Source organism: Crotalus tigris, unplaced genomic scaffold (assembly GCF_016545835.1).
Source record: "Crotalus tigris isolate CLP2741 ecotype Arizona unplaced genomic scaffold, ASM1654583v1 scf7180000017887.1893490, whole genome shotgun sequence".
NCBI classification, from domain to species: Eukaryota; Metazoa; Chordata; class Lepidosauria; order Squamata; family Viperidae; genus Crotalus; species Crotalus tigris.
In genome coordinates, this window is record NW_024096704.1 from 1,737,818 (window position 1) to 1,762,267 (window position 24,450).

At 39.6% G+C, this 24,450-nt stretch overlaps 2 protein-coding genes across 3 annotated transcripts; both read left to right on the top strand.

The window, feature by feature from the left end:
* Nucleotides 1-10,301: 10,301 nt before the first annotated feature.
* On the top strand, nt 10,302-13,586 carry RPL34 (ribosomal protein L34). 2 transcript variants are annotated; one of them, XM_039344026.1, is made up of 5 exons: nt 10,302-10,382; nt 11,351-11,424; nt 11,516-11,615; nt 12,791-12,894; nt 13,459-13,586. In XM_039344026.1, exons 2-5 carry the CDS (start codon nt 11,360-11,362, stop codon nt 13,541-13,543), a joined length of 354 nt encoding a protein of 117 aa, XP_039199960.1. In that variant the 5' UTR covers nt 10,302-10,382; nt 11,351-11,359; the 3' UTR covers nt 13,544-13,586. The 2 variants fall into 2 exon arrangements, with proteins under 2 accessions (XP_039199960.1, XP_039199962.1); XM_039344028.1 differs by lacking the exon at nt 10,302-10,382 and adding an exon at nt 10,429-10,453.
* Nucleotides 13,587-18,215: 4,629 nt separating this feature from the next.
* OSTC (oligosaccharyltransferase complex non-catalytic subunit) lies at nt 18,216-24,208 on the top strand. The gene is made up of 4 exons (XM_039344029.1): nt 18,216-18,454; nt 21,243-21,336; nt 22,401-22,598; nt 23,334-24,208. Exons 1-4 carry the CDS (start codon nt 18,316-18,318, stop codon nt 23,350-23,352), a joined length of 450 nt encoding a protein of 149 aa, XP_039199963.1. The 5' UTR covers nt 18,216-18,315; the 3' UTR covers nt 23,353-24,208.
* Nucleotides 24,209-24,450: the final 242 nt, after the last annotated feature.

A 24,450-nucleotide genomic window follows, 5' to 3' on the forward strand; every position in this document is an offset into this window, starting at 1 on the left:
ATAGTTTTTCTATTTCTATTTGCAGGTCTGTATATTTTGTGATTTTCTCCGCTTCTCTTATGCTGTTTCCAAGATTACAATGTCCACTAGCCAGACTTTTTTTGTCTTTCTTGTTTAGATCTGCGGTGCTTTATGGTAATGCTTGGCTGTTTGAATTTTAAACTCCAAAAATATTTTAGCTTCTGAGTTTTCTATTACTCTATTTTGTGTCTCACCAGTTCTTGTTTGCAGGCAAATGGTATTTGCAGATATACCCAATGCACCATGGTTGCTATTTTGTCATGCTGTTGTTTGTAGTCAGTCTGTGTGATCTTGCAGCAAACTAGATACGAGTAGCCTTTGACTTACAACCACAATTTAGCCCAAACGTTCTGTTGCTAAGTGAGACAGTTCTTAAGTGAGTTTTGCTCCATTTTATGACCTTTCTTGCTGTAGTTAATTGAATCACTGCAATTAGTAAGTTAGTAACAAGGTTGTTAAGTTAGTAACAAGATTGTTAAGCCAATCTGGCTTCCCCATTGACTTTGCTTGTCAGAAGGTTTCAAAAGGTGATCACATGACCCCAAGACACCGCAATCGTCATAAATATGAATCAGTTGCCAAGCGTCCGAAATTTGATCACATAACCCTGGAGATGCTGCAATGGTTATTAAGTCTGAAAAACAGTCATAAGTCACTTTTTTTCAGTGCCACTATAACTTTCAACAGTCACTAAATGAATGGTTATAAGTCAAGGACTATCTTTAATTCTGTTTCTTCAGCTTTTTTCCAGAGGTATCTGTTGTCTTTTCCATTTTTGTTTTGTATGCATTTGTTCTTAAAGTTTGGTCCTTTGTAGCCAGAATTAGCCCGCCTGTTTTTTCAACTTTCCTGTTCTTAGCCATTCTCAGAACTTGTTATCTGATTTTTTAAGTACTGGCCATGTAATACTTTCCCTTGCCATGTCCATTTTCTATTCTTCATTTGGTCTTTCACCTAGGCCAATTTGGGAGTCATTGGTATTCAGTAAGCCTTCGTAGTATATATACTACCTATGCTCCTTGGTAAATAGTCTGTCAACATCACTGCATGGAAGAAGGCATGATTCATTGTCATTATTTTTCTGGTCTTCCTGTCCATGATTTATTTCAACTTGAGTCCAGTCCACTATTTCAGCTGTATACCTAGTTACTGGAATGCCCAAGTGTTAACCACCTTAATGGTATTTTCTCCACCGAGTTTGGACTTTAAGATCTGCTTCACTCTTCTGATGTATTCACTACTAAGCATTTTCCTGATTTCAGTGTCCTTGATGTTGCCAGTATCAATGGGGCCAAGTTAATTTTTCTTCATCCAGACTCCTGATGTTATTTCCATAGGCATAGGGCATCATGATTTCTTCAGTTTTCACTATGTTTCCCCTGCAGAGGGTAAGGATGGTACATTTGTCCAGTCCAAATGCCATTACAGTGTGTTGGCTGCATATTCAGATAATGTTGAGGAGTGATTCTATTTTACAGTGTTTTTCATACAGCTTCTGATCATTCACATAAAGGAAGTGGTATAGCCTGGCAGATTGTTTTGATGCTTGATAATCATGGCCTGATTTGTTCAGTATTATTATTATTATTATTATTGAAAATTTTTAGAAGTTTTTACAAAAAACAAAAAAGACAACAACAACAAAAAAAACCCCTCACCGAACCCCTCCCAAACCACCCCCTCCGTCCCCCCCGAGCTTCCCAGAGCTGAATATAGGCTTAATTAAAATTTTAAAAATCCTAAAAAAAAGTTAAACAACTTATAAAATAATTAACAATAAGATATATATAACAAAAAAAAACCATAGGCATTAAAAAGAAAAAGTACTTAAAAAAGAAGAAAGAAGAAAGAAGAAAAGAGATAAAAAAAGAAAAAAGAGAAAAAATACAATCTATAAAATATCAAAGTTTATATACAAGTTATAAAAAAGCTAAATGGTATTTTTTTATATCCAATTTGTATTGTGTGAAATTTATCGATTTTTCCCATATGGCAAAAAATTTCTCTTGCGATTGCTCCTTTAAGAAAGCCGACATCTTTGCCATTTCCGCCAGATAGGAAACTTTAAAAAGCCACTCTTGCAAGGTAGGCAACGATTCCTTCTTCCAATATTGCCCTACTAACAGCCTTGCGGCTGTAATCAAGTTCAACATCAATATAACCTCCTTAGCATCACAATCAGTAACAATACCTAACAAAAACAATTGTGGAGTAAATTTTACCCTCTTTCTAAAAATTCTTTGAATATTCCACCATATCTTAATCCAAAAAGCTTTTATATTTTTACACGACCACCAAATATGATAATAAGTGGCGTCCAGGCAACCTTGTTCAGTATTATTGACAGATAAATCAATGCAATGACAAATAGTAGCAGTGGTTATGAATCTCTTTGATACTTTAGTAGTTGTTGTTTCAGAAGAAGAGGCATCAAGACAAAGCAACAAGTTCCAACAGTTCTCCTTTATTGCAAACACCAACAGAACCGATTTTAAAATGGTGTGGCCCCCTTTTATAGCCCCCCTGCACAATACCTTGCTGGCCAATCATTTCAAAGGATCTTTTCCCACCATGCACGTGCGCGCAAGGCTGGGAGCAGCCTTTCTTGTCCCGGGCATCCATATGGTCTGCCCAGGCCAATCACTGCAGCCTGCACCTGCCAGCCCAGGACATAATAACCCTCCCCCCCTTGGCTAAAATAATAAGGCACACTTATTATTTTAAATACTCCAACACTCCATTACATTGTTTACGTTGCATCTATATACATACACAACACTACAGTCTTGCTACAGCCATGTTCCCCACTCCTCTTGAGCTGCATTACTTAACCCAGACTACTAGGCCTACCCATGAACTGACAAGGACTGTACATAGTCTTGTAAGTATTTGGGAGGACCTCTGGCCTGCCCTGATCTTCTCATGGCTGGTGTCTGTGTGTGTGCCTGGCCTGCCAGCTCGCCTCCCAGGCTAGGCAGACCAGGACTTTGTTGCACCAAGGACCCAGGGGACCCACCCACCTGCTGACTAAATCCAAGCCAGGGTTCCTTGGGGGGGGTGGAATTCCCCACACCAAGTGGTGGGGTGGAATTCCCCAATTCCACAATAGACTCTTCTTGGGAGCACTGTCCCTCGAGCCCTAGACCAGCAGCTGGAGTGGCCTGAGTGGCTGATGTGCCCCAATACCCCATGGCCCCTGTGTATGTGCTGGAGGTGCCAGAGGCCGGAGCTGCCTCCATGGCGAACCTCCTTTCTGCAGACTCCCTGTTTGGAGCAATAGTTGAAGCCTGGGGATGTTGGAGAGACCGTGGTCCACAATCATAATTTTGGTCCTCCTCCTCCCCGAGAGCAGAGCCAGGAGCAGAAGAGTTGCGGGGAAGCCTCCAGCACAGTTGGTCAATGTGACGTCGGATCACATGACCATTGTCCAAGGCCACTTTGTATGATAGTGGCCCAGAGACCTTGCATACCACTGCTGTGACCCAGAGATGTCCTGGTCCATAGTTCCTTGCCCAGACTGGATCACCCTAGTCTCATAGGTGCCTGTGGCTGTGACACCTGTGAAGCCACCCGGTCTGGGTGCAATCTGTCCAGTTTTGTGATGAGGCAGCGATCCCAGCCAGGTTCAACTGGGCTCTTTCGAGTAGCTGTGCAAGTGTGGTGAGGTGGCAAAGAAGAAAGTCTGCTAACCTGTGATGCCAGTTCCCGTGAGTGATCCTCTTTAAGGCATTCTTGCTTGTGCGCATCATCCGTTCAGCCAGGCCGTTGGAAGCTGGATGGAACAGTGCAGATGTGGCATGCCGGATCATGTTGGCCTGGAGGAACACCTTGAACTCAAACAACATGAATTGGGGCCCATTGTCGGAGGACATCTGGAAGTCCATGTGTGGTGAAGATCTCTCTCAGCACCTGGATGATCCTAGCAGTGGTAGTGGAGGAGACAGGCATGACCTCTAGCCACTTGGAATGGCTGTCCACAAGGATTAAGAAGAATTGCCCCTGAAAGGGCCCAGCGTAGGTGATATGGACCCTCGACCATGGGGTACGAGTCTCCTCCCACCTATGAACTGGGGCCTGGGGCATCTCCAGCCTTGACTGTTGACAAACAGTGTTGACAAACCTGTGGACCTGGGCCTCGATGTCTTTGTCGAGCCCAGGCCACCAAAGATGGCTGCGCACTAACGCCTTCATCTGGACTATTCCCGGATGTCCCTCATGCAGAGACTGCAGGATTCTAGTCCTCAATGAGGTTGGGATTACTACCTGGCTACCCCAATAGGACACACCCCTTGAAGGTGGAAATCTCATGCTTCCTCTGCCAGAAGCTCTGGAATTCTGAGCCTGGACATGTGTCAGGCCATCCAGACAACGCCCAGGTCAGCACGCATATTAGCGTGTGATCGGTGGCTGTTTCTGCAGCCACGTCCCTAGCACTGAGGGGAGATTCAGGCAAGTCCTGAATAGACAGGATGCGGTTGGCAGGTACTGGATCTGCCTCTATCTGCTGTAATGGCAACTTGCTGAGACCATCTGCATGGCCCATTTCTTTGCCTGGCTTGTGAACCAGTGTATGGTCATATGCAGACAGGAATATAGACTACCTCAGCATTCATGGGGATATTATGTGTGGGGTTTGTTTATTCGTTGTGAACAACCCCAGCAGTGGCTTATGGTCTGTAAAGACCGTGAAGTGGCGGCTATATACAAAGTCATGGAACTTCTTTATGCCAGCCACTATGGCTAAGGTTTCCCTATCTATCTGTGCATAATTGCATTCAGCTGATGATAAGGTTCTAGAGTAGTATGCTACTGGGACTTGCGTTTCATTAGCCTTCAAATGACTTAACACAGCCCCAATCCCATAAGGGGACGCATCACAGGCGATGCACACCGGCAAGTTCTCATTGAAGTGCGCTAGGACTGCATTTGAAGAGAGCAAGGCCTTGATCTCTTTGAAGCTCTTTTCATGTGCTTGTGTCCACTGCCAAGGGGGCCTGTTTGTCCAAGAGCTGGTGTTACAGCTCAGCCACTGCAGCCTTGTGAGGAAGGAATGAGTGGTAAAAATTTAGCAGTCTCAGAAAGGCCTGAAGTTCCCCCTTGGATTTGGGACTTGGGGCCTGCTGAATTGCTTGCAGCTTGGATTCAGCAGGGTGGATGCCCTGAGCATCAATGTGGAATCCTAGAAACTCTGTGGAGGTAACCCCAATCTTGCACTTGTGTTGCTTAAGCTTCAGCCCCGCTTGGCAGAAACGTAGCAAAATGGCTCTCAGCCTTTCAGCTAAATTGTCAGCTGAGTCCCCAGCGATGAGGATGCCAGGGATATTCCGGAGCGTTCACTCCATTACACTCTGGAAGATGCCAGGGGCCACGGATCATGTTGGCCTGAGCCAGGTCAAGCTTAGCAAAGATCTGGCTCCCCTTGAGGGAGGCTAGAATGTGGCTGACCACCGGTACTGGGTACGAATGCTGCTGCAGCGCTTTGTTAAGCGTGCACTTGTAGTCTGCACAGATTCAGACTTCACCATTGGCCTTCAGTGACGTAACTATGGGCGTTTCCTATGGACTACTGTCCACAGGCTCTAAGATACCCTGCTGAATCAGTTTATCCAGCTCTGCATCTATTTTACCCTTTAAGGCAAAGGGCACCCTGCATGGCTTGATTCTAATGGGGGCTATGGCTGGGTCTAGCCTCAGAGAAATAGGAGGGCCCTTGTAGGAGCCAAGTTCTGGACTAAATACATCTGCAAACTCCTTGCAGACCCCAGCCAGGCCTGTTGTTTGCATGCCGTGTATTCTAGTCACCTGAATTCCCAGGGCCTCAAAACAGTCGAGTCCAATGATACCCGTGCAGTCTCCCCCAACCACAACTACATACAGTAGCCCCTCAAAATTCCTATGCTGCACCTTGAGCGGGCCTCCCCCCTCACGTTGACTCTGGAATTTTGGAAATCTGTGAGGATGAGGGTTGACAGCCTGAGTTTAACCTGTAGGCCGCTTCTGCTGCAGACCTTGTTAAAGGTGTCTAGGGAGATGATCGATAGAGTGGACCCAGTGTCCAGCTCCATCAACAAGGGGACCCCTTGCAACTTCACGTCGATGTGAAGCTTCTTCCTAAGTGGCCTGTGGACCCCTGTTTTAAAAACGCTCCTACGTGGTGTGCAGAAGCCCACCCTGTTCTGGCTGGGGACCCCGGTACCTTTCTGAGATAATTCTTCTGGGTAATGTTCCTTCTGGCGACCCAAACAGACAGAGGCAATGTGGCCTTGCTTCCCACAGGCCTTGCAGATGGCGGAGCGGAAATGGCAGTTTGCATGGTGATGGCGGCCTCCACACCTGGTGCACTGAGGGGATGACGCTGGCTGGCCTTCCCTCCGTAAGGCCTTCTCCGTGGAGTCTGATGCAGCCACACTTCTCCGAGCTACAAGCCCCCCTGTGGTGAGTCAGCTTGGCTTCTTAATCTGTTTGCCTTGTAGGCATCCCACCTTCGTCGCCAATGTTCTGTTTCAGAAGAAGAGGCATTGAGACGAAGCAACAAGTTCCAACAGTTCTCTTTTATTGCAAACACCAACAGAACTGATTTTAAAATGGTGCGGCCCCCTTTTATAGCCCCCCTGCACAATACCTTGCTGGCCAATCATTTCAAAGGATCTTTTCCCGCCATGCGTATGTGCGCAAGTCTGGGAGCAGCCTTTCTTGTCCCGGGCATCCACATGGTCTGCCCGGCCAATCGCTGCAGCCTGCGCCTGCCAGCCCAGGACATAACAATAGTGATCTCTTCCCTTGATATTAACCTCTCCCACTCTGTCACCAGCAACTGTCTTCCATTGTGCCATTGATCTTTGCACAAAGCTTCTGATGTTTCTACTGACTCCTGTTATTTCTGGCACTTGATTATCCAGTCATGTGGCAGAAAGTTAAATGTAATCAATCCAAACTACATTTAGGTTGATCCTTCTCTTAACAGTTTTAAAATCATCTTGTCAATTAGAAGTTGATCTTTTGCCCCCCTACTCTTGGGGTAGTTTCCTTTCTGTTCAGGTGGAAAGAGCTTGTTTTCATTTAGATGCTGTTGGACTGTATCAGCTACCACATCTGTTAGCAATTTTAAAGTTGTTGGTAAGTAGGTAATTGCCTTGTAGTTGCCTGGTGCTGCCCTCTTTTTTGGATATTTCATTATCATGTAGATTTTGCAAAATATTAACCAGTGTTCAATTTCACCTCCTTGCAGTATGTTGTTTAAACTGCTTAGAGTAGGTATAGACAATTAAGATGATTCAACCAAAAGCCACGACATTCATGTTCACTTGGTGCTTATCAATTCTTGATCTTCCTTGCGTTCTTCACAATTTCTATTGTTTCTTTCATTTCAGCCTTTCTTCTTCTCCACATCCTTTATTAAAGCTGCATTCTTACTGCATTTCTTTGGGTTGTCCCATAACTGCATGCATGCATACATTAATAAATAAAAATATTTCTTGATTAGTATTCTTCGGTCTTCTTGTTCTTCAGCTTCTTCCATCTACTCTAGCTTACTTAAATCTGATTTTAGCATGCTGATCTTATTTTTTAATCTGATCTTCAATTCGGGTGATGCATTGTTTTGTTTTGTTTTCTGTTCATTTTGCCTCCAAGATCTTCATTTATAAATTATAGCAGTGTGATAGTTTGCTTCTTGCAGTGAATTGGTGCTTATATTTGATATTGCAATATTGGCATCTTTTAATAGCTGTGTTGGTTGGTTTTTTTGTCGAAGTTTCAATATAGGCAATCTTATTCTGTTGTTTCTGTGCTGTTCTAGATCATGGGTGTCAAGTTCGCCGTGTCAGGTGACATGTTGTGACGTATCGTGACTTTTTTCACATTGCTCGAGCTGAGGTGGGCACGGCCTCAGCATGATGCAACCAGCCTATAGGCTGGCAGTTTGACACTCCTGTTCTAGATGCTGTTATCCTCTTGTTTTTAAATTAGAAGACTTCGTTCTTTCTGAGGACAAGGTTAAGAGGAGAGTGCTTGATTTGGGAATAAGAACAGTTAAATAGCAAGGCTGGCTTCATCTACAACAGGGGTGTCAAACTGCCAGCCCATGGGCCAGATGTGTCATGCAGAAGCCACACCCACCCCAGCTCTGGCAAGGGGAAAAGCTGCAATACGTCATGACATGTCACGTGACACGGCGAGTTTGACACCCTACTCTACAATCAATTCCTCCTGATTTGTCTCTTGAGGTGTTTCTGGCAAGGATTCAGTTACTATATCCTGGATATTCACAGAAGCCAACAGGAATTTCTTAAGAGTTAATCACACAAAACTACATAAAAAAGCCATCACTTTTTTTAGAGCATTGATAGTTTAACTGATCAGTGTAATGCATCAAGCATAGTATACCTTGATTTCAGCAAAACAGAATTGCCTGAGAAATCTTAGTAAACACGATGTAAAATGTGGCCTGGACTAAGTTATTCTTAATGGAATACAGAACTAATTGTATTCAGTATTATCTATCCAGGCTCCAGGACAAGCTGGACAAAGATGTCAAGTGATTTGGATTAGGATTCCATTATAGGTCTTGTATTCTTCCTTGTATTTATAAATGACTTGGATGAGCAGTAAGAAAATGATTATCAGATTTATGTATGATATAAAAGTGGCGGCGGGGGGGGGGGGGGAACACAGTGAATTCCTTAAAGGAAAGTATCACTATTCCATAGGATTTTGACAAACTCAAAGGACAGAAAACAGTAACATTAATTTCACTATTACAAGTGCATTGTCTTTCATTTAGTTAGAAAAAAAATCAAAAGCATGAGGATAGGTTGGTAGAAGTTATAATTGACAGTTCATGCAATATCTGTGTGTCTTGGTGGATCACATGAACATGAGCCATCAATGCGATAGGGCTTTTTATATAACCTTACATAAAATACAATCCCAGGTTAAACAAAATCAGTATCAAAATCAAAGGAAGTCATTGTTCTTCTCTATTTCTGCATTGTTCAGACCACATCTAGAATACTTTGGGAAACAGTATTTTAGGAAGGACTTACATAAACTGGAACATATTCATGGGAAAACAACTATGATAAAGCTTTGTAATTAAAAAAAAATTATTGTGTTAATTTGCAGACAGCATAGTGATTATATAATTGTAGGCTCAACAGGTTGGGGTTAATCAGTTAATCAAAATATATAGTGGCTGCAGGTCAGTGTAAATACCTGATGACTGTGGATATTTTGGCAAGGGTTTGGGGGCATGGTTTGCTATTGTTCTTTTTTAGGGCTGAGAGAGAGACTGGCCCAAGGTCACCCTGTTGGCTTCGTGCCTAAGGTGGGACTAGCACCACCTAACCACTACTACACCAAACTGGATCTCTATCAATAAAATAATTATTTAATATTTAATAAATATCAGTAAAATGCAGCTATTTAAAAGTCAGGCCAATTGAATGCAAGGACATACTTCTCAATATTGTTTTTATTTTTGTTACATTAATATGGGTTCATGTGGCAAAACCATAAAAGACACAAAGATGTTTTAAAAATAACCTGGAGCAGTTTGGTGCTCAACCTCCTTCCTTTTTCAATAAAAAAATTAATCCACTGATCTCAATAAAATGAGCACCTATTAAACTTACTAAAGCCTAGCTTGTGAAGTGTTGCCAACTGTCCATAATTTTGAAAGTATTCATTTGCAAATTATTTTCAGTGCAGTTCGTGTTTGCTAACACCTAAGCAGGATCACACTTGATTAGTACTTGGAAAGGGGGTTCCCGGGAAATACTCGGACTGCAGGCTGCCTTGGTAAATCAAGAGACAAAACCGGAAGACGAGGTACGCATTTTGTAACAGAAAACAGAAATTACATGAAAGCATACAGGCTTGGGTAATGCGGTTATTATCGGTTTAATATTACTCTATAACAAGGGTAGGCAACCTTGGTTCTTTTATGACTCGTGGACTTCAACTCCCAGAATTCCTACCCCTGCTCTATAATAGAATACTTTTAATAGAAATCCCAACTAGTCCGATAAGCTGCACAAGTCAATAACCTAGTCTTGTGATATATATATATATATTCATATATATACCCACTATTTACATTGCACTATTTAGAGTGTATCATCATGCCTGTAAATTCTTGACGCAATAAGAAAGCTGCCTTAACCCTTGTCAACTGACTACATTTGAAAGAAAAGCTTTTTCTCTCCCCCCCCCCCGTATAGAAAATGGCAGCGCCCACTTTCCTTTCCCTCGGAACTGAATGAAAAGACGTAATCGCACTTCCGGTTTCTTAGGGTTACGTTTGAACTTTAACCTCCCCCGTCACCGCCTTCTTTCTCTTCCGGTGCAAGGGTCCGCTTAAGGTGCGTTCTTCTCGTTTTGGGGGAAGGGAGTTGATTTTAATCTGTTTCCATCCGTTGCATAGAAAAACTGGGTGAGCTCAAAGGTTTGCTGCCGCGCAGCTGGGAGTGTGGTGTGAAGAATGAAGGGTGTATGGTCACGGTAAATGTTAAAATAGGAGAGAAGGAGGCCGTGATGCGATCGCAGGAAGGAGGTGGCTCAGCCTGGCCTGGGAGTAATAAGTCCTTCTGGAATTCTGCCCGTAGTTGTTACAAGAGGTCTTGAGTTTCCAGTGATTCAGGGGGCATAGCATTTAGCAGTTTGTTTCCTAGCTTCCGTGGTTGCTCGCTCATCTGTAGTGTTTTTTTTTCCTGCAGTATATTTAAACGTAGGGATTGTGACATGATGCAAAAACATTCGCCACCTGCCCAGAAATATTTTCCCAGAACCAACTTTGTTAAGGACATGTTTTGGGACGGGGAGAGGGGAAATGTTTCTGCATCAGTTTTTTCCCCATTTGAGACTACTCTGTTTGGTAGTGATTGCTCATGAGCTCACACTCATCTCTCCATGAAATATCCAGGGAGGACTGTTTGGGGAAAAGTAGTATAAACCATTGGTTTGTATTAGCAGAACGTGGGTGCAAATCTTTGCTTTTTGTGTAAGTGCAAAATTTTTAAGAGTAGAAAACATCTGCATTTTTACCAACATATCAAATGTGCCGACATTCTTAATAGTATTTTCTATCTAGAAGAATTTTTTTAATGTTATTTGTGCTTAATGCTAACAGCACTTTGTAATCAAGTGTGTAAAGTAGTATTAGATGTGATGAATTATAGTTCTTAGATTTCCCATACTGTAATACCCAGAGATTATGGATATGTAGTCCAGGCCAGTGGGAAATTGGAGAAGGCTGATATATGGTTAAATTGAAACTGTTATAGTCCAAGAATGACCTTTCTCACATTCCATTCACTTTCCCTTGTTTTAGACACTGAAAATGGTCCAACGTCTAACATACCGGCGTAGGCTGTCCTACAATACAGCCTCTAACAAGACCAGACTGTAAGTCCAATCTAGAATTCTTGGCTATTTTCTGATTGAATGACTTTTGTTTGAGTTTGTGACCATACTATTTGTTATCTGGTTCATACAGGTCCAGGACACCTGGTAATAGGATTGTTTATCTTTATACTAAGAAAGTTGGGAAGGCACCAAAGTCTGCATGTGGTGTGTGCCCAGGAAGACTTCGTGGTGTAAGTCTTTTTTTATTATTTTTATTAAGTAGTTTTATACAAAGACCAAGCTGCAGGACACAAGACAATTTATATGAGGAAATTATTTTCTATTTGTATTTAAGTAGCTATAATATGACTTTAAATTTACTAGCAGTTTTAACTTTCAGAAAAACAATGCAAGACAATAACATGATTGTCGAGGAGCTAAAAATATTTTGCTTGCTAGAATTTCCTCTTTTAAGGCAGCACTTTTTCATTTTTCTGTTCTCCCAAGCTCTTTAAAAGTTCCTTAGAGAGAACATTAACTTTCGAAGTGATGTGGTAAATGCAGTGGTATATTCCAACTGTACAGGTACTTATTGTTCTTAAGAATTTGCTTATTCTTAATCAGATTGTATATGGCCAGCTATCTCAAAGGTGAATATGAGTGGCATACAATAATCCAATAAAGTAAGAAATATATAAAAACAAATATAAAAATATTAAAAAGAACCAAAAATCAAAGTATTACTGAAATTAAAACATACAAACCTTAGGCGTGGAAGAAAGTGAGTATATCTCAATAGAGGAGCTATCCAAATATGTCTCTGGTTCCTGGGACTCCCAGCCCTGGTAACAACCAGCTCTTTAGGGATCTAGGGAACATCATGAGGGGTGGATCCAACCTAACTTCTGGTGTGGTGGAAGAGAGAATGTACCAGAGAAGGCCCACCTTCTGGTACCTACCAAATATAAATCCCTGACAGATAACAGAAGACACTCAGTATATCTTCTCTGTCTGATGAAATCGGACAGGCTGATATAGTCATTTCATATGTATGAAACTCTGATATTTGAAATAATTTCAGGAAGTGTGGGTTCATTTGTTGCAAGGATATTGTTAAGAGCCAAATCCAAATTTTGACAAACTTAATATCAATTTAATGAAATAGGTAGCACAATAATGTCATGCCTAGCTGAAGTCTCCATTTCAGTAGATCTATTCTGAATATACTTTTTAGTATTAAACAATATAGTCTTTGAAATTAAAACAAACTTATTTATAGTACTTATTCAGAAATGTTTTGTCATATTGTGAATGGATGATTTAAATAAGCACAAAAGTTATATGGCCTACATTCTTTTTTATTTGATAAATTTCAGCTTATATAAAGTTGGGTGAATTACAGAAAGATGTATTTTATTTTCTACAGGTCCGCGCTGTTCGACCAAAAGTTCTTATGAGACTTTCCAAAACAAAAAAACACGTCAGTAGAGCCTATGGAGGTTCGATGTGTGCTAAATGTGTTCGCGACAGGTAAATAATATTTTAAGTATTATTTTGCTGAAATTCATAGATTCATTTGAATGTATCCTAATTACATATATACTATAGTTTGTTCTCTTGTCAGTAAGTGATTCACAAAACTATAGATGAGAAGATAATTTAGATTATAATTTAGAATAGTTATCTACTTTAAAATATTTTTAAGGCATGTTGATGTACAAGTTGTTAATTGCAATGTTCAAAGTAACCTAGAGAGCTGTATCCATCTACCTTGTTTTATTTTACCAGTTCATTAACAGTTGGTATATCTTGCAACTGTAAGGAGCTTTACTGATCCATTGGAAAAAGAAAAAGACTGTCTAAATATATTTGTAACTTAACAAAATTAAAATTAGAAAAAGAACTACTGTTTCTTCCTACTTCTCCATAAAGGCTTAATTTTAACGTGACATGTAGATTGGATCTACTGTATTAACAAATACTAGCTTTTCAACTGATGAATGAATTATATAATTATAATTATATGATGAATTCATATAATTATGAATTATAATTATATGATGAATTATAACAATGCTTTACTTTTTTTTTTAGAATCAAGCGAGCATTCCTTATTGAGGAACAGAAGATTGTTGTCAAAGTACTGAAGGCACAAGCACAGAGTCAAAAATCAAAGTGATTATTTCTATTGCCGCCCAATAAATGAAGATTTAAATAATCTACAAGGTGATTTTTCCTGAGTTTTAAACTATCGGGAAGAGCAAAGATATCCTAAAATAAGGTCCTTTTGCATTCATTTTTGGTAGCCCTGCTTCCAATTTACATTTAATCTGCAAAACATTTTTCTTCTTTTTGTTTTGGGCTAATAATAGCATTTACAGCATCAAAATGATTTACAATTAATAATCGGACATGAAAGGATATTGGTGTACAAAAATAACTAACCTGTCAAAAGGAATCAGGAATAGAAAATATTATAGGTGATGGAAAGCCTGAGTAGCAGTAATGGTACCTGATTTTTCAGGTATATGTTTAAGGTGAGTGGTATATAAAGTTAAAAGTATTCAGAATGCTGTACTGATAACTAGAAAAATAATCACTTCTAAAAGGCAGTTGTCTAGTTCAGGGGTAGGCAACCTTGGCTCTTTTATGACTCGTAGACTTCAACTCCCAGAATTCCTGGGCCAGCATAGCTGGCTCAGGAATTCTGGGGGTTGAAGTCCACGAGTCATAAAAGAGCCAAGGTTGCCTACCCCTGGTCTAATTAGAAGAAAAAAATGTGGGAAGAAAAAAATCTTAGAAATTGTCATATTTATTTGCTATTAGGAAATACAGGTAGTTCTCGACTTACAACAATTGACCCCAAAATGTCTGTTGCTAAATAAGACATTTAAGTGCATTTTGCCCCATTTTACGACATTTCTTGCCACAGTTAAGTGAATCTCCTTTCCCCATTGATTTGCTTTTCAGAAGCTCACAGCATATGATCACATGACCCTGGGACACTGCAACCGTCATAAATATGAATCAGTTGCCAAGCATCCGAATTTTGATTACGTGACCATGGGGATGCTGAGATGGTTGTGTGAAAAACAGTCTTAACTCAACTTTTTTCAATGCTGTTGTAACTTTGAACGGTCATTAAGTGAACTGTTGTAAGGACTACCTGTATATATGAATAGGTTTATTAGACAGTTGGATCCAATGTTGAATTAAGTATCTTAAGTGTAGTGTCTATTTTCCCCCACAATAATCTTGTGGATGGTGGGTGGACAAGGACTGGTACCAAATCACCCAGTAAATGCTATAATTGATGGTGTCCTTGATGGCAGCCCAGCACAACCCCTGAGCAGTGTTAAGTATAACTAATTACCTAAAATAAATATTCAGAGCATGACTTATTGGGATGCCTTTCCAAGTATTCATTAAATGTAGAATTCTTTGCTGAAGGAAAATGGATTAGAATATAAAGAATATATTGTGGAATGAGCACTGATAAGTGTTAGGTCAATGCTTTTCAAACATTTGACAGATTGTACCACTTTTAGGATATGGCAATATTCGAGTACCACCACTGCCTAGCAAAGTGTCAAAAACTTGACCAAAAAAGGGGAAAAAAGTGATAAAGTACCGGTAGTCCTTGATTTACAACCTTCACTTAGTAACTGTTTGAAGTTACAACAGCACTGGAAAAAGGTGACTTATGACCATTTTTCACACTTACAACCAATGCAGCATCCCCAGGGTAACGTGATTTATATTTGGCAACTGATTCATATTTCTGATGGTCACAGTGTCCCAGTGTCATGTGATCCCCTTTTGCCAGTTTCTGACAAGCAAAGTCAATTGGGAAACCAGATTCACTTAAGAACTGCGTTACTAATTTAACAACTACAGTGGTTCACTTAACAAATGTGGCAAAAAAGTCATAAAATGAGACAAAACTCATTTAACAAATCTCATTTAGCAACATAAATTTTGGGCTCAATTGTGGTTGTATATTGAGGACTATCTGTACACCCATCTATCCCACTTTTAATGGGAAACTTGTGCCTGTTTCTATAACATTAATCTTTGCACTCTTCTCTGTCTCTCTTACTCTGTCCCCTTATCTTTTCCCATTGTGTTTTTTCTTGCCCTTTCCCTCCAAAACCACCTCCTTTTACATCTTCTCCCCCTCCTTTTCAATATTGCTGCAACTGACTCCTTTCCCCAAGGCTGCGTGCTGCTTCCGGAAGCGCTAAACAGCTGGAGCCCCGTGCTGATCCTGGGTGCTCAGCAGAGCCCCAGCAACACTGCAGCTCCAGCTGATTCTCTCACAGGCCTGTGCAGCATGGCTGCTGCTCCAGCTCATCCCTCCGCTATACTTTTACACTTTTTTTACAGAGGTTTTCAACCCATCATATGCATACCACTGCCAGGTTCCGAAAAGCACTGTGTTAGATAACTCTTCAAATTTTAGATAAATAAAAATCCTGTCAGATAAAATCATCTTTTCGTCTAACCCAGTCTCCTGATTCTCGGATGCCTTGGAGAAAATCACAAGTTGTGATATACAATAGTATTTGATAAATCTATTTTTGTTCCTCCTGTACAAAATCCACATAGTTCTCATTGCAGTTTGTACAGATGTTATATGCTTCGTTAGCATGATCCCAACCAGTGTACAACTATAGGGAGTAGAAACATTTTAAAAAATTAAAATGAGATTCAAAAGTTTATTAACTATGAAGTTAGAATAATCTGTTCTGCTTTTTAAAATTGGGAAATTAATACATTTCAAAACTTCATCTTGATTATATATTCCATATGCCTTGAGATAAATTCCTGCAATGATGTATCAGGTGCATTTGACAGTGCATCTAAAATTGGCAAAAGGATTTGAATGAAAGCAAAGCTGACTATTTCTTCAATTACTGATTCTAATTTTGTTTGATTTTCTGAAGACAGCAGCCTAAATTTTCATTATTTTTGATGTATGGACTTGTCAAACTGAGAAAGTGGTATAATATTAAGGAATTTACTTTCCTGAATCAGGGCTAAGTATTTAACGTAGGGATATTTAAACAACCACCCTCAACATTGTAGCCTTGAAATATTTTGAACTACATTTCTCAGCCTTCTTGACAATTGGCTTTGTTGATTCAAGTTTATGGGAATTCTCCAAACTTCTGAAGAAAGCTGCATTGGAAAAACATATTTCCAATCTAACGCTGCCATTTCTATATTTCAGGGGGAATGAATAGCACACATACCTTTGATAACTTTAGTTTGTGAACTGATTTTTTTCTTACCTGGTCTAAACTATGTTTGCGTAAGAGACAGATTAATATACTGAAGATCAAACATACATACAGTAGAACTGTTGGGATTATAGCATTGTATCCATAAACTTTGAGTTCATATGTTGTGCTGTGTTAGGCATGGTTAACAAATCACAATGGTTCAGTTTACACACTAAACCAGAACCAAATGAATGTGTCACATGGTGTGTGGAGCCAGTCTCTTTATAGCAGGGGTGTCAAAACTCAATTTCATTGAGGGTCGCATCAGCATTGTTGCCTGGGGGGGGCGACCTACTGGGTGGGCATAGCCAGCTCTACATCGTTCCTGTCAAGGGGGCCTGTGGGGGCCTGGGCAGGAGTGGGACAGATCTGAGGGTCTCTGGCAGAAGGGGGTGGGACCGGAGCAAGCATCAAGGCATGGTCTATTTCTTCATTCCTCACAAAGGGTGACACCTCCCCAGCATGCACCAAGGGGCAGGGCTTGACGTGGCAGGGGCTGGTTTCTCACCCTTTCTAGACGGCCTTGTGGAGCTAAGACTGAATGCGTTTCAGCATAGATGGCCACCACAAAATTGTACATTGGCTCCCAGCCGGCCTGGGCCAAGGCAGCGGGGGCCATTCCCTCGCTGTTTCCAGGACGACTTTGCGGGCCACATGAAACCACTGTGCAGGCCGCATCTGGCCCCTGGGCCTTGTGTTTGACATGTCTGTTCTAGTCCAATCCCCTGCTCAAGCAGGAAACGCTATATCATTTCAGACAAATGGTGCCCAATCTGTTCTTAAAAATCTCCAGTGTTGGAGCATCCTGAACGTTTATTCAGCACATGAAATTCCAAATCTTTCAACCATTAGGGAACAGACACAAAATAATAGCAGGGTCTTAAGAGATTCATAATTCTTGGGTGAGAAGGGTAGATGAGAGCCAAAGGGAATTGCGTGAGAAAAGAGCTGAGTTAATGTTGCCACAACAGAACGTGCCTATATATGAATTCCATCTCAGGCTTAAAGAATACTACATTTCCATATGATTTATTTAATTAAGGCTTAGCATGTTCTGCAGAGGGAAAATGGATAAATTTTTAAAAAGTGGCTAGCCGAAGCATAGCTGAGCCTAAGCCTAATTTCGCTGAGGAATTACAACTATAGTTGTCTAATTGAAAAAACATTGTCGCTCGCGCAGAATTGCAGTCTCAAGTCGAGGCAGCATTTTTTCAAACATTCTTCCAGGTTAAATACACGTATTACACTTTTAAGCTATACCATTGGCTGGTCCCATTTTGGTGGGCGTGGCTTCTGTGTCGTCTACTTCTGCAGGGCCACGTTTATTCATTCAATGACCACGTCGAGCAAGTTAAGGTCCTGGAAGATTAATACCGCGTTAAATGGCCTTCATCACGATAGAATGCCACCTACCACATCTTTTCTGCTAGTAACCTGTCATTAAAACTCTGTCCTTTTTCGTTCAACATTTTATTCGTTTTATTTCTCGTCTTTAGTACTTAGTTTCCGGTACAGCGTTTGTTTTATTTCCCTTCTAGGACGTTAACTTTTCGGCAGTTCAGTTACCAATATTTACGGTGGCCGCGATAGGTCAGCCCAGTATCCGATCTCGGTGGGCAGGAAGGTAGCGGCTACGAGAGCGGGCGAGGCTGGAGCTGGGATCGCTATGGAGACCCTCTACCGAGTGCCATTTTTGGTGCTGGAATGCCCCAACGTTAAACTGAAGCGGCCGAGCTGGGTGCACATGCCCTCGGCCATGACGGTCTATGCGCTCGTGGTGGTTTCTTACTTCCTCATCACGGGAGGTAATGCCAGAGACAGTAACGGGCTGAAGCCGCCGGGGTAGGAGGAGAGATTTCCCCCGGCGAAGGAGTTCAGGAGCCGCTGGACCCTCGGGGGTGGGGGAAAGGGACGACGAGCGAGACGAGCCCGTTGCGCCGCCGGCGCCTGAATACCCACCGGGGGCGCCGCCTCAGTCCCGCCGGGAACCTCTTTCTCCCTTCCTTCCTCCCGCTCGACCCTTAGATTGAGGGGACCATTTCCCCCCTGCCCGCTCGTAATGTAACTTCGCATGCGGGAAACCCTCGCTGCGTGTTCCCTGGAAAAGTCTGTTCGGGCGACGGCCTTCAGTTGTTTCTTGAGTACGTGGCGTCCGGGCTGCAAAAGGCCGGACTATAACCGGAAGGGTCTTCGGTATTCCTTACCCGGCTCTCCTGCTCTTTTCCCGGCGCAGCTCAGAAAAGGAGCAAAAAGGTGGCTGAACCAGAGGAATTCCCTCTAAGAAAAGGAGATACTGTTAAATTTTTGTCACTGTATTCACATATCCATAATTTTCTATTCTTACAAACCATCCGTGCTGCAGAACTTCAGACAAACTAGGCATGTCAGGAAACAAATTTTAAAAAACCCTTTTATCTCTTAGTTGGATTCTAATATTTTTCTACATTTTGCAGCCCAAATTTGAAAAGCTCTACCCTATATAGAGATAGTCCTCGATTTACAACAGTTCATTTAGTGACTGTACAAAGTTACAGCAGCGCTGAAAAAAGTGACATTGCCATTTTTCAGTTACAACCTTTGTAGCAATCCCATGATCATGTGATCAAAATTCAGATTCTTGGCAACTGGTTCATACTTATGACCATTGCTGTGTCCCAAGGTAATGTGATCATCTTTTGCAACCTTCTGACAAGCAAAGTCAGTTGGGAAGCCAGATTCACTTAACAACCAGGTTACTAACTTATCAACTGCACTGATTGACTTAACTGTGGCAAGAAAGGTCATAAAATGGGGCAAAATTTATTTAACGAACATCTCACTTAGCAACATAAAAGTTGTGCTCAGTTGTGGTTGTAAGTTGAGGACTACCTGTAATCAGATTTGCTGATGGATAGAGCAGGGAATAGGTAGCTTTTTAACAGATGTAAAAGGGTCATGATAAGTCTAAAAGAAAATGAATTACAAGATTCCATGTTTTCATTTAAGTGGTTACTTAATTTAGCTAGATTAAATTTTGTTGCATTCTTTTTTTATATAATATTTTATTGGTTTTCCAGTTTTACATTCAAGTATTTGGAAAGCAACGTGGTGACTGGGTTGGTCAATAGTTCAATAACAAAATCTTTAGTACATATCTCAGGTTACATCATCAAATATTTCTTCTCTATTTCCCTTAACATTTGCTATATCATATTTAAGCTAATAAATTTCTAATTGTATCAAACTCAGTTAAAACTTCATTATCACATTTATCAATACATTTTTGCTTATAAATTTTGTTGTATTCTTAAAATGTTTGAATGTATATGAGTGTTTGCTTCAGTGTCTGTGTGTTGAAAATACAGTAAAATATATTTGAACATTATTTAGAGATATAGAAGAACTCTGAATACTGCAGTATTTTAATTGGATTAGTTTGTGAAAGTCTTACGTACAAACTATTCTTTCCTTCATTCTTGTTTATTGATTGACAGTGCCACTGGATTGTTACAAAATATTCTCTCTTGAACTCCAGACGTTATTGCAGGAATTCTGTAATACTTCGAGCTTCCAATCTGCAGTAAAATGCACATTCTTATATTACTTCAAAGAAATACAATATATGATTAGTGGTTGTATTTAACACTTTTAAAACAGTATTGATGCAATTGTTTTATGCATAAGGCTAAACACAGTCGAGATACTATTACAAGAAGTAAAAGTTATGAGTGATTCCTGATGTCATCTCTACAGAAAAACAGAAAACAGACAGGAACACAGTGTGAGATGGACACATTGAAGTATGTACAAAGAAAGTATATAATTGGGGATAGAGAAAACACTGCAGATGGGACAAACAAGAACATACACAAATCAGATTTTTAAAACATTTTGCTATCAAAATAGGTGGAAAATAATACCTCAGTTCACTTAAATATATGAGAGAATACTCCCATTCCCCCAAATTAATTCGAAGAAATATCATTCAGTGTGAGAGCCAGTGTAGTGTATTTGTTAAGTTATTGTACTAAAAATGAAACTCAAATTCTAGTCCACCCTCAACCATGGAAATTCGCTGGGTGACTTTGGGCCAGTAACTTTCTCTCAGTCCATCTTACCACACATGATCATTGTTACAGAGAAAAATAACATGTATACCTTGAATCCCTGAAAGGTAGAATATAAATCTAATAACCAATCATAATCTACCTTTCCAAACTCCATTAGTCCAGAAGGTAGACTTACTGAAATGAATATCACCCACTTTTACCAGATCTTGGACAAACAAGGTTTGGATCCCACTGTGCCTATGGAATAAACCAATGGACTTTTTAGGAGAGAAGTAAACTTTACTGCTAAAAAAGGAAATTTGAAAAATAGCAAACTAAAAATAACCTGACAAGGCGACTAACTAATAAAATCTTGGTGGAGGGTATGTTTCTATATATACAGCATTAGAACCTGAGGACAGGCAAAAGTAATAGTTGTGAAATTTTAAGAACTATTATGTTTGTAGCTATTAGCAATAGAATAATGGGTTTATGAACTCTGCCTTCCTTTTTGGAAGAGTTCTTTTATAAAGAATCATTTTTTCTTTATGTTTTTCCTTTGTAGGAATAATTTATGATGTGATTGTAGAGCCTCCCAGTGTTGGTTCAATGACTGATGAACATGGACATCAGAAGCCTGTGGCATTCTTGGCATACAGGTATAATATAATATTAAAAGTATATTGAAATATGAAAATGATATATTGCAAAATTATTATAGGGTCAGAGCTCTTATCTACAAGAAAGAAGGCATTTTTAGTAGTGGCATATTTTCTATATTTGTTTTGTTTTTACAGATGTGCTAAATGTATTAATCTGAGAGGGTATTGTTCCAGAGTGTGCTGGCAGATTTCATTTCCTTCTGGATTCTTCCAGATCATACTATTCAAAGGAAGGGGGTGGGTAGGGGAAATTGGCAGTTTTGATGTAAATTCTCAAAGTAGAAGCAGTTCAAAGTGTTCCAGGGGTGATCTGACCTTCTTTTGTTGAAAATGTTGTATTCATAATACTTTGAGCCACTTCTGATTTGGTCCAAAGAAAAGCAGCACAACAAAGCAGAATAATCCAGAGTTCTACAGAACAGTCCATCCAAGACTGAAGACTTTTGTGCATTCATTTTTCATTCTGTCTCTTGATTTTTTTTTCCCATTCCCAGTGCATTGTAAAGTCTATGGTTAGCTACTTATTATTTTCCTTGTTTTCCCTGGTTTGTTTTACAGTTCTTTTTATTTGGATTCATGGTACATGGATTGTTTTTGTTCCTACTCCTGGTTTTTCCCTACTTTCTTTTTTTTTTCCTCCTTTTTGTCATTTTTTGAATGAACAAAGAAATGAGGTAGCAGCAAGTAGAAGATTATGATTAAAGTCAGTATAATAAATATATGCAATGGCAATTTCTAAAAAAAATTGAAAAATACATTTGGACTCTTTATTTTGTGGTCCACTTCAAATTGGTGGGATTTGTTCTCTCTAAATAATAATTTGGAACTGATACATATTCCTTTTCTTTCTGGGGATTTCTCACCTTGTTTTAATGGCATTCATTCCCTAATAGGTCAGAACAAAAGGCACATAAGTTCCCTATTAGTGAACTTATGAATATTGTTGTTTTGCCTGGGTTAGGTGATTATGGAATCTATAGGTATAAAATACCTGCATGTATAAATCCCATATAAATTTCTGGACACCTCTAATGTTGATCATTTACTCATTTTCTATGCAGAGTAAATGGACAATACATTATGGAAGGGCTTGCGTCAAGTTTCCTCTTTACAATGGGTGGACTTGGTTTCATAATACTGGATCGTTCCAATGCACCAAATATCCCAAAGCTGAATAGATTTCTGTTACTTTTTATTGGATTTGTGAGCGTCCTGTTGAGTTTCTTCATGGCGAGAGTTTTTATGCGGATGAAATTACCGTAAGTCATTTTTTTTTCTCTGTGGCTCTTTCCCCCTCATTCTTAATTTTTGTTTAAACCAAAATTTAATTTGCACATAAAAAGAAAACTGAGCTAAAGAAATTATTTCAAATTATTTTTAAAAGACATATTAGTTGGAGAAACATGGAAATACAAGTCTATCTGTGGGCATTTATTTGGTAGGACTGGAGATTATTACATTTATGAAATTGTAGAAATCAATTGGAGAAGTAAATTATTAATATCTGAGATGAAGGAATTAAATATTTTGAAATGCTATCTAGTACTACATTTTCATAGTACTTTAATATAAATTAGTGTTATTCTCGGATTAGAAACTTTCAAATTAAGAATAGGATTATGGTTAATAAAGGTTTTCAATCTAATAATTGTAGTAACATCCAACAAGACACATATGATTGGTGGTTAATTTGATTTCTAGTCTACTTACTACATATGAACTACAATACATGACTATGTAGTCATTATATCTGATGCATGGAAAGGTCTTCTGCAGTTCCTTAAACAGAAGTAACAACTTGCATATGGCCTTTTTTCTCCTTCTAAATTATTTCTATCTAGATCAAGAATGACTTTGTGGTCCCTCAAATGTTCTACCTCTGATTACTGGTACTGACAGAATAAGAATTTAGCATTATGTAATGGACTCAACTGTGAACTAAATAGCATTACTTTTATTTCACATTTCCACTCAAAATTTTCTTTGTCTTCTAGGGGCTACTTGATGGGTTAGTGCCTTTTTTGATCGCTGCAGATTGAAGATTGTATTTCCTTCTCATTAGGAAGAAAGAATGGATAGCAAAAATACATAGCCCCATCATTCCTATCTAAAACTACAAAAGAGAAAGAATGAGTAAGACTAGCTAAAGGACTGTTTTCTCATTTTCTCCTCATATAAAGAGGATTTGTTGCAGGCAGTTTGTTTAATGAATGTGTCCCTGTTTTTTTTCAGTATTTGAAAAAGAAACATTCTCATGTTATCAGGCCTAAGGGTATTATGTCAGTACAATAGAATCGCAACTCTACAATCTTGTTCCCTATCCTTCATCATCAACCTCAGAGTAATAATTCTGTACTTTCTTGTAACATCATGGCTTGGTCTATCTGCTTGTGAGAGAATCCATTTTGAAAATGTTGAAGGTAACATTAACTTTTTCCGTATTTATAAATAACAACTCCTGGTCAGTGATTGGTCAAGAAAACAGAAAAGTAACTAGTTTTGTGCTCACCTTTGGATAAGCCAACCCAGAGGACAGAGCAGATCCAAGTACTTACAAGATACGAAAGAGGAGAGTTGATGGAGTGTGGAGAATGCCTGCATAAAGGTACCACCTCCCTCTAGCATTACTGGCAGTTGGTGCTTTAAAATATCCCAGGTAATACAGTCTTCTAGCCACTTGCAAAGGCACTGAAAAATAACTGTTTCTGCACATGGATTTATATCTGTGTTGTGTTGTGAAGAAAATATTACACTGACATTCATGTTAGTAGATGAATCTAAACATATGCAAAAGAAAACCCTGAATTGTATGATAGTAATTGTTTCTTTAAATTTTTTGAAGGTATTAAACATTTTTCTATTAAAACACTGTTTGTGTGTATATTTAGTGCTCTTTTACATTCCTAATATTCTGTGCTTTCCTAAGTTTTTTCCATTTCATAGTACAGATGCGGTTTTTAGTAATATTCTCATTTTTATAGAAGGGGATGGGTGTTTATGAAGGCCATGTAATTAATCTGGCTTCAGGTAGTTCCATAAATGGTTGCATTATTTCAGATGTAATATTGAAACTAAGGCTGCATATAGCTAAAAATAAAGCAGGCATGATTA

What these genes read in the sequence shown, in the direction of transcription:
- RPL34 (XM_039344026.1), top strand. Translation starts at nt 11,360, where the DNA reads ATGGTCCAACGTCTAACATACCGGCGTAGGCTGTCCTACAATACAGCC. An exon ending in GCCCAGGAAGACTTCGTGGT is followed by an intron (nt 11,616 to 12,790) that starts GTAAGTCTTTTT and finishes TATTTTCTACAG; the next exon opens with GTCCGCGCTGTTCGACCAAA. An exon ending in GCTAAATGTGTTCGCGACAG is followed by an intron (nt 12,895 to 13,458) that starts GTAAATAATATT and finishes TTTTTTTTTTAG; the next exon opens with AATCAAGCGAGCATTCCTTA.
- OSTC (XM_039344029.1), top strand. Translation starts at nt 18,316, where the DNA reads ATGGAGACCCTCTACCGAGTGCCATTTTTGGTGCTGGAATGCCCCAAC. An exon ending in TTACTTCCTCATCACGGGAG is followed by an intron (nt 18,455 to 21,242) that starts GTAATGCCAGAG and finishes TTTCCTTTGTAG; the next exon opens with GAATAATTTATGATGTGATT. An exon ending in GTGGCATTCTTGGCATACAG is followed by an intron (nt 21,337 to 22,400) that starts GTATAATATAAT and finishes TTTTCTATGCAG; the next exon opens with AGTAAATGGACAATACATTA.